Source organism: Syngnathus floridae, chromosome 1, assembly GCF_059516105.1.
Source record: "Syngnathus floridae isolate MCC-2025c chromosome 1, RoL_Sflo_1.0, whole genome shotgun sequence".
NCBI classification, from domain to species: Eukaryota; Metazoa; Chordata; class Actinopteri; order Syngnathiformes; family Syngnathidae; genus Syngnathus; species Syngnathus floridae.
Window position 1 is genome coordinate 14,838,328 of NC_142413.1, and position 10,531 is coordinate 14,848,858.

Consider the following 10,531-nt stretch of genomic DNA (forward strand, 5'->3'; position numbering starts at 1 on the left):
TAGTCTAGAGGCATACATTTATTCAAATATTTGCTAGTTCCTTGTACTCCTTTTAGTCCTCCAATGCAATACTGTACAGCGTTTTTGCTGGCTCAAAGCAGAGTCACTACTAACCTGACAATGAACCATATGATGTGCATACATATTGTATGAACTGACTCACTTTTTTTACAGGCACAGTGAAAAACACAGTTCTTTCTAAAACTATCCATCTAAACTATATTACTTTAGTTTTAGACATAGAGTGGAAAAAAATAATTTTAAAAAATGGTTTGGGCACGTTCAGAAATTCACGCTGCCCGTGCACTCCTTTGCGAGTGGGCACATTTGGAAAGAAGAGTGCGCTCCGCTCCCATTCATTTCCAATCGCAGCCAGCACTAGTGCACTATGTCTGCAGTCGGAGCACCACTGGCACTCCTTTTTTTGGTGCATTCTGAATTTTCTTCAGTAGTTGCTTCAGGTCTTTCTGGTGCATTGCTGCGTATATACTAGCGCCTCCATAGTAACAAAATACGCAGCTGCAAAATCACTTGCACACCTGGAGTTTCACGTTAGGTTGAACGATATCAATTGCTGTGGTTGGTGGCGACACAAAATCATTTTCGCAATTTTGAACACAGAAAAGACCCTGCTGTTGCTTTAGTTTCGTATTTGCATAAACTATACAATAATTTAATATGTAACTGGTTTGAAAACTGTTTAGTTTACTCATTTCAATACCACAAAAACAAGACAGGGTATTGTTTAAATATTTGTGAATTCTAAGTACTAATTTTAATCCCACAATGAAACACCTAGATTTAATCGTTTGCGATTTATTTATTGTATTCATCTAACCTCTTCAAGGAAATAAATGAACATTTTCATTTTTTTTTATTATTATTAATTATACTATAGTTACTTGTTTTAATGATACGAGGAGAATACTGATGGTGTCTATTAATCACATGAGAAAGAAAATTCGATAAATTAGCGACCGGGCGAGTGGTGCATTTTTTTCTCTGTCATCAGTTTGTTGTGACTTTTGAGTCTAATCAAAGAAAGGACAATAATTGTGCACAAAGACAAGCTAAGTGTGATTAATGTGTGTGTCACGGTTGCTTTTTGCTGACCCCACAGGGCTTCTAATTATTTAGTGGTAATAAACCAACTGATACAATTGCCTTGTTCTGAATGCCTTTTATGTATCCCATTACCCATGGGCAAAATGTCTCCCATCGAGTTTGAAATATATTTTTTATGAGGGGGAATATGCTGTGAGAACAGAAGTATTAAGATGCAGCTGTTAATGGTTAAATTTATCAATCAATAGTCCTTCATCGGGTTAGTAATTGTGTTCGTGTAAATTGGGGTTAGGCATTCAGGTAAATTTGGGCTGGGGTAAATTAACATTTCAATACAAAAAAAGTTTTCATTTGTGTTTCTATTGGGTAGTTATTACAAATATCGCTCTTTTCAAATGTGGGCCTTGACCATGAGTCAGGCTGCAAAAGTACACTCATATTTGAGCTGCACAATAATCAAATGTCATGTCAGAGTATTCCTTTAATAACATGGTCTAACAAACAGCCGAGCTGACATGTTTGTTCTGGGCATCTCTGGTTCTTAAAACTGATTACAGTGGTGCCTTGAGATACAAGCATCTTAATTTATGAGCTTTCTCCAAATGTTTTGATACGAGCTGGCAGTGAATGCAACTCAACTCGCTTCACAAGGTCGAGTCTTCAAAGAAGAGGCTTTAAACTGTTCATTGCCACGTCCAGTGGATTTTAACCGACCCTAAAATAATCTTTGGAATCTGACCTTTGAGTGTATGAAAGGAACGACTGTAAATGCACTTAAATAATGATTCTATTAATGTGTATTTCACATCAATGAAGTCAAAATGCTCTTACATAAATACGTAAACTACACATTAAATGCAAATATTTTGTACTCACTTAAATGACAGTGAACTGAATTTAAAAAAAAATACTTTACAAATGTATCTGTATTCCCAAGACTTTTAATTTTGAGTATAAATATATGCTGATTGTAGATCCCAACGAATGTACGGTATGTCTGTCGACAAAGAGTTCCTTTGCTCTTTTGTTTTATGAAGAATAATTGTGTGTGCGCACACATGCAAGAATCAATCCACCGGTTTCCCCACGAGCCTCTGGTGCAGATGGCAGCGCCATTTTCAGAGCTATAAGTGAGTGCCCTTGGTCATAGCTCTTTGAATGGTACTGCAGTATGCACACAGCTGAGCGGCGTGTGTCCAAATGCTACCCCGCACGCCCACGCCACAGGACGATGAAGAGATTTGACAGAGATGGATTTCATTCGACGTGTGCGTGTGTATGTGTTCACTCTTGCATTCGTGTCGATGAATGTCTTTTTGCATTTTTGTAATCTAAACTGTGTCAAGATGGTTCACCAAAGTTTAATTATCTTAGCCCTTGAGGTCTGTATATAGCACATCAACCAGGAATTACTGTGGCCTTTAAGGAACAAATGACCCTGTTGACCTTTTTCTCTGCAATCTCGATGCTAAGTTGTCTTAGCATCTGATTTGTTTTTGACCAGTGTGCAGCGTATTGATGTCAAATATCGTGCTATTTTAATTGAAAAGGTTATTTGTAGCTCTGTGTGTGTACTTCTGCTCCCGCTGGCTGGTTTATGAAGGGTAAATGGCACCAAGGATCACATTTAATGACACAAATGGTTCTTTTTTTGAGGAGCGCTTGTTGCCGGGGCAACGCTGAAGCTTAGCTGCAATGTGATTGCAAGAAAAGCAGTTCAGCTCAGCTCCTGGAGCTTTCTGCTCTGTTTGCATCGTCTGTGATGCTGCAGATGCAGTTCCATGTTCATTTCCACATCCTGTCTTGTGATTGAAGATTGCCAATATCAAAATATATACATTTCTTCTAATCTAGCAAGCTGCCCAGTTCCTTCGCATAACGCTTTGAAAATTCAGCCCCCAAAGTCGGTTTGACGGAGCAATGTGTTTTGGGTGTGTCAAAGTAAGAAGAAGTTTGCCATTTTGGTGTGACGTTTTAACCTGAATCACTTTGTTTGCCCCCTGATTTCATTTCAAATTCACTTCTTTCACTCGGGGGTTTGAAATTTGGCTTCTCTATCATGAGTAGACCCACAAAAAGTCTCCAAAGGCTTTGTATTGTCTACGGGAACCTTCAAAGACTGACTCCTCCAACAGATTTTGGTTTTGAGCGCTAACATAATAGCAAAATTCTGATTTTGATACAAATTCTAGAGACTGATATGACCAAAAAGGCCTTTAACTGGTTGAGGTTTATTTTCACCACATGCCCTTTTAGGTAACGTCTGGGCATAATTGTTGTTTATTAAAGATCTAGTAAACGGGAATGTGATTGTTGCCATGACGACAAATCAAATATACGAGGAGTAAACATTTTACATTTGTTTACTTAAACTTCAAAGGAACAAGTTAGGGTGTTGACCTCATGATGCCTCATTGGACACCGTCATGGCTGTTGAGCACACACACACGCACAAACACACACACACACACACACACACACATACATACACGCTCAGAATCTCTCCTGAAAGCAATTAGTGGTGTAATGGTGCGCCACGGCTGTCACTCATTCGAAAGAATGAATCTCTAATTTACTGTGAGATGCTCGACACACACAAACACATACACGCACGTACAGAAGCATGCACATATACACGCGCACACGCAAACCCACTAACATTTAAGTAGTAGACAGTAAAAGTTTTTCCTCTGTTGTTTGTTCCTCATTAAATCTAGTGCGTGATGCGTTCACGGTGTTCCATGGTTGTAGGAATAGCGAGACCGCAGTCATCATCATCTCTCTGTTGGTTTTCCGCCCGACTACACACAGATTGGCTTCTGGGCTATATGGTGCTGCTAATGAGCTTTGGATTCTCCATAATGATTTGTGACATTTACCGGTGCCAGTGTGTATGGGGAGAGATTTGTGTCACAATTATTCACACAAATACATCTGCAATTTTCACACGTGTTTTTCAGATCCACAAATATATTCCTGATTTCCTCGTGTGTTTTATAGATTCCTAAATAAACCCACGATTTTCAATTTTTTTTCCAATCCACAAATATATTCTTGATTTTCATGTGTGTTTTGAATCCACAAATACATCCCTCCCCATAGACGTGATGGCAAAATGGACCACCATGACAACTTTACCTTTACCGCAGCTTGGTGAGTGAGTGAGTGAGTGAGTGAGTGAGTGAGTGAGTGAGTGAGTGAGTGAGTGAGTGAGTGAGTGAGTGAGTGAGTGAGTGAGTGAGTGAGTGAGTGAGTGAGTGAGTGAGTGAGTGAGTGAGTGAGTGAGTGAGCGAGTGAGTGAGCGAGCGAGCGAGGGAGCGAGCGAGCGAGCGAGCGACAGACCGACTGAGTGTTATTTTGTGAGTTAGTTAGTTACTCCTTCGGTTAGGTTCTGTTAGGTTACTGCAGTTTTTTTGTTCCCATTCCTGTTAGCTTGATTTACTGTAATTCTCAGCCAGAGACACTATTGACCAACTCTTTGTGAACAAAGGACTTTGATTTGGATCGAGAAGGAGCATTGTATTTAGTGGAGCCCGAGGGCACTCCCTCAACTTCACATGATTTTGATTTGGGATGAAGAAACATGTTTCATGTCCCTCTTTTACATGTTGTGCCTTTTTTTATGTGGTGCGTGTCAGGTATTTGGTGCTTCAAAATGGGAACCATATGGCACAGGAGAAGGAAAAGCTGCACGACCACGCAGAGTCCTGCTTGTGACGCGTCGTCACACACCTCCACGAAGCCCATATGCGAGAACGGTGCGCAATGCCGACTCGGCCCAGATCCACGGCTGCTAAGAGAGTCTGGTGGACCGTGGCCAAACTAGTTCTGGCTTTGGTTCCGGCCCCAATGTGACTACGATCCTGACAAACAAGCACCACCTGTGGGACTTTGAGGGTGTGATGTTTCCGAAGCTAACGTTAATATTGTAGTTAATTTAACAGTACATTTATATCACCTCTTTGTGCGTGCGTGTGTGTGCGCGTGTGTGAGTTTGTGTGCACGTGTGTGCACTTGTGTGTATTTATGCATTTGTGTGAATGTATGTATGCATGGATGTGTAGGTGCACACAAACAAATGTGCATTAATTGCAGACTTTCATCTTTGATTTGAGTTCAGGTGACTAGTGTAGGAATGATACTATAAAGCGTGTATGCCCTGCCACTTTTGTAGGGACCAAAATGAAGTTAACAATCCTAAATCATGCTTTCAATTTGGTTACAAATTCTTTGCAGTCAATTACTGCCTTAAGTCTGGAATGAATCTGGTGAGGCTCTGCCAGACCTTGAATGCAAACGATTTCAGTTCCTGTTGTTCTTGGGGCATTTTCCCTTCAGTTTTGCCTTGAGCAAACTAGCATGCTCAGTTAGATTCAGGTCAGGTGACTGATTCAACCATTGTGTAACATTCTACTTCTTTGCCTTAAGGTTGCTTTCACAGTGAGCTTTGTGTCATTGTCCATCTGCACCATCCAATACATTTTGAAGCATTTAATTGAATATGAACATATAATACCTGCAGAAGCCCATCAAAATTCATGTCAGCAATCACATCAGAAATGAATGCAAAGCAATCACTTCCATTGGCTGTCATACATGGCAATTAGTAATAATAATGGATCATCTAAGTAGCCAACTGTTCCATTACTTCCTGTCACTTAAAAAGTGAGATATATACATAGTATCTAAAAACTGTTGTATTTGTGACACTGTTCACCTGACTTGGATGTATATACCCTCACATTCAAGCTGAAAGTCTGCAATTAAAGCACATCTTGGTTTCATTTCAAATCCATTACGGTGGTGTTTAGAGCCAAAAAGATGAGAATTGTGTCAAAGTCCCAATATTTATAGACCCGTCTGTTCTTTTCGAAGGGGAAAACTTGTAGTTTGGATTTTTGAAAGATGTCTTTTGTGACACTAGTCCCGGGATATTTCTGACACACCTCAGATAAGTGCAAATGAATGCGTGTGCATTCCTTCCAACAGTATGTGCATGCCTGCACATGTGTGTTTTCACAGTGATGCATGTGGGATTTTTTTTTGTCTCTTACAACCATTTGTGCGCGTGCGTGAACAGTACTCTCTCGTCCTTCCATGCTGCACCCATGCCTCGTCCGCGTGTCACATGACCCATCAGCCCCAGGACTGGGAATGTAGAGGACCGTATACGTACTCAAACATGTTTACATAATGCAACTTTAGTAGCCTATGTTGTTGTTTTTTTGGTCTTTAATTTAGGCCCTCGACACCATTTGACTTAGCATGATTAAAGTTGATTGGCATGTATGTCGTGAAGAGACCCCAAAAAGTCTCAACAAGCCATCCACAAAAAGAGTGCCATTTTTTTTGTCACCATTGTAGGCTCAATTGTCAATTTTCAAGAGTCCCTCAAAAACAAATGTGTGTTTTGGACTTTGCCTGATCGCAACCAAATTTGTACCATACAAATGGATGCCTCTAAATTGGGAAATATTTTTCTCAATGCGTATGATGACTCTCAAAACAGAAAGTCTAATAAATTAAGAATGAAAATTTCATACTTTCGTAGACATTTCTCACAAAAATATCTCAAGAAGCTATTGCTGAAAAGAGACACGGGGTCTGCTATTTTGGTTGGAAGAGGAAATTTTAGTGTCATTTTGTCACTCATAAAATTGGAAAAATCCTGCCCCCGAAAAAAAGCTTCATGTAGGAATTTGCTAGTCATGAATAAAACCAACCCAAAGGTCTCACAAAGCCACGCCTTAAAGACACATCATGTCTGCCATGTTGATTTGAAGCTGCAATTTTAGATTTTGCCTACAACTCTCAATGGGTGGACTCAAATGGCATTTTATGAATCATTTCCTTTCATTCACAAACAGTGGGTGAAATAAAGCCCCGAGACACCTCCCGAGTTCATCAAAAGAGATTAAACTAAACGTCAGGAAAAAAGACAATTTAGAACAGGGGTCATCAACACGGTGCCCGCGGGCACCAGGTTGCCCGTGAGGACCGCGTGAGTCGCCTGCAGGGCTGTTCTAAAATTAGCTCATATAGCGGCACTTATCAGTGAGCTGCTTCTATTTATTTTATTTTATTTTTGCTATTCTTGTTTAAATCACACTTACATGTGAACTGGGAATGACAATTGATAATAAAACATAGTTAAAGCTAAATTGAGCAAATTTCAGAAATGTGTGTCAAACTGGTAGCCCTTTGCTTTAATCAGTACCCAGGAAGTAGCCCTTGGTTTAAGAAAGGTTGGTGACCCCTGATTTAGAAGAATCACTTTCGGCGATGTCCCAATGCTTTTGTCTATTTTGTGTAGTTTTGCTTCTGATGGATTACTGCATTACTTTCATGATTTTTTTGGGAGGGGTGTTTTGGTTTTCAAGCTGTGAGCTCACCCATGTGTGAAGCACAAGCACTTTGACACACACAAACACGATCTGAAAAATATAATGTTTAAAACTCATTCAATCAATGTTTTTTTATGTCTTTGCTTTTCGATTATCTGTTGTTGTTTTTGTTGATCGGAACAGAGTGAGTGAGTGAGTGAGTGAGTGAGTGAGTGAGTGAGTGAGTGAGTGAGTGAGTGAGTGAGTGAGTGAGTGAGTGAGTGAGTGAGTGAGTGAGTGAGTGAGTGAGTGAGTGAGTGAGTGAGTGAGTGAGTGAGTGAGTGAGTGAGTGAGTGAGTGAGTGAGTGAGTGAGTGAGTGAGCGCAGTTTGTAAAATACTGTAAATAAAAAGAGACTTTATTGACACCCACTCTCTCTATATATATATGCTCTATGTGGATGTTTGCATTTTCTATGTAAACCAGTCTTAAAACCGTCATTTGAATCCCTAAGCCTCACTTCAAACCGTGTTTAAAAGCCTAACTCAGACATCAGTCTCAAAGTTGAAAGCTTAACCCTCCCTACTTTATAACCCTAACCCAGGCTTGAGACCATAGTTAGAAATATTTACCCTTATTTCAAACCCTACTACGAAATAGTAACCCAGATTTAAACCGCGCCTTTCAAACCCTAATCTTGTCTTGATTTAAAACACATTGCAATGTGAGATTCTAAAAAACAAAACAATAACAATACCGTAGTTAGAACAAAACGGCAGCAATTCATCGTCTTACTGTAATAAATATGAATGAATATCTGGCTTTTAATAACGTTTTGGGCAATGTATTGTGTAAATCATGGCCAAACTCAGGTTCAAAACCCTGATTTCTCAGTCTAGTTATCTCTCTGAACTCTGTGTGAATCTGTATTTTGCCATGTGAAAATGTCTGTCATGAACGCATGTAGTACAACACTAGCAGCATTCTGTGATTTGCATCCACAGCGCAGCACGTGTCCTTGCGCACACACACACACACGCGCACACACACGCGCACACACACGCGTATGCATCACTTGAGTGTAAGTGTCTCAGCATTCATCTCTGTAATTGTCCAGGTCATCAAAGAAAAGAATGTCTTGGCAGTTAAAATTAGAATACGTCTGCTGCCTTCAACACTGTAATCGATAGGAAAGCGACAAATGCCAGCCATTATTCCTTAATCCTCCCTAAATGCAATCATATTGAAGAAGAAGAAGCGAGCATAAATACAGCAGTGTTTCTTCGCCTGCCTGCTCTGACATTTCAGGTGCGCTTAGCGGTGAACAAAAGGTGGCCATGTTGACTAACAGTGAATGAAATGGTGGACAAAAGGTGGCCATGTTGACTAACAGTGAAAGAAATGCACCGCATGACACTGACATTTGAACGAAGGAGTGCAGCTGGAATCCACATACAAGAGTCCTACTCTATTTCGCTTTTGAAAGAGACAGGAAAAGACAGGTGAGATTCATGGCTGGTGAAGCACTGAGCGAGATCGACCGAGGCAGCCTGACATTAAAAACTGAAACACAGACCTGAGAGTACTTCGTAAAGAGGAATTATGAGATGTAGTATGTCAAAAAGAAATCCCTGCTGTTGAGATACCCAAGTTTTTTTTTTATATCTGAATAAATATACGCCATCATTGTTCTCAGCCCTTAACGCCAAATGTCAAAATTCTGACAGCCCCACGGGTGGAGGGGTGGGGTGACCAGGTGAAGGCCGAAGCTGAAATCAATTCTGCACCTTTGAACTGTGAGGCAGACGGCCTAACCCGTGCATTACCATGCTGCCCTTTCAAAGTACATTATAGACTGCTATTTTTCTAAATTAAAAAAAAAAAATCTTTTTTTTATTTGTGGTGTTATGCAATCAGTAAAACAACATGTAAAGCACAGATATTAAATACATTAGTCTGACTGTCAAAACCTAATGTGCATATTAAAAATATCAGTAAAACATATGGAGCTGGGAAGAGAGAAAAAACAGGCAATTGCCAACTGTGATTATCATTATTTTCTCCTTGGATCGGACATTGTTGCCCAGTCAAAATAGTTAGAAACCTTTATTCACATTTTATTATTGTATGAATACAATTGCATTCCCTTTTCTTCAGTGTACTCCTTTGCAAGGCATAAAGGATAATAATTTGGTGATGACAAGTTAAGTGTGCTTCTTGCAAGTGAGTCATGTTCTCATCATCTGTTGTGCTGTAAGAGTGGCAACTTTTAATTAGTTTGAAACTGAAAAAGTTCAACTTTCATGCAGCAATAAATCATCGGTGCAAATTTGGCAGCTCAGCAACATATTTATGTCACTGCAGCCACAAAAGCAAGAACAACAACATTAGGATGATTCAATTTGTATTCAGATTCGGAGTGTAAAACTTTAATGTGCCAAGTGGGAGACAACAACAGAAGATACATGGTGTTTTATGATGCTGCCATGATGATGCAATTGCAAATCATTTTTTACTCTTACAACTCTTACAAAATATATCACACAGACTGCGAAGCCTTTTACTGACCAAATAATTTTTCTTAGGAAAACTATAACATTTTATACCTCTGTCTTTTTTGAGGAAATGTTCTGTTTATCTAGTAAAACGTTGGATTTTTAGGGGGAAAGCAGAATTCTAATGCAAATTAATAATTTAATCATGGTGTTAAAGAGCCTTTAAAAGCAATATGTGCAAAAGCAAAACACTACGGCGAAGTACTTGCTTCATATAACAATTAAAGCTTGGAACTTGAAACTTGAAGCCGGGAGAGTTTAATGCCATCGGAAGTTATCGTTGGGAAAATGCTGCCCTCTGGTGTCAGGTTTTGATTGCGCACTCCCTGAAAAAAATAAATAAGGGGCACCTCATTGGCAAAGACACGATTGCCGTCATGCATCCATCCTGGTGTGTTTTTTTCTATTTTTTTTTTTTTTTAACCATTGGTATAGTGCAGGGGTCGACAACCCGCGGCTCCAGAGCCGTATACGGCTCTTTAGCACCTCCTAGCGGCTCTCTGGAGTTTTTGCAAAAATGCGTGAACATGGAAAAGAATTTCTTTTTTGTTGGTGGTGGTGTTTTTTTAAATATGATTTTTAGATGGTA

At 39.7% G+C, this 10,531-nt stretch overlaps 1 protein-coding gene across 3 annotated transcripts in view; it reads left to right on the top strand.

The window, feature by feature from the left end:
• Positions 1 to 7,814, top strand: part of htr4 (5-hydroxytryptamine receptor 4) — a 64,482-nt gene extending 56,668 nt beyond the window's left edge. For all 3 annotated transcript variants that reach the window (XM_088374983.1, XM_088374991.1, XM_088374999.1), the window contains exon 7: positions 4,704 to 7,814. In XM_088374983.1, the coding sequence (XP_088231109.1) occupies positions 4,704 to 4,782 (79 nt within the window). In that variant the 3' untranslated portion in view covers positions 4,783 to 7,814. The remainder of the gene's footprint in view (positions 1 to 4,703) is intronic.
• The last annotated feature ends 2,717 nt before the right edge of the window (positions 7,815 to 10,531 follow it).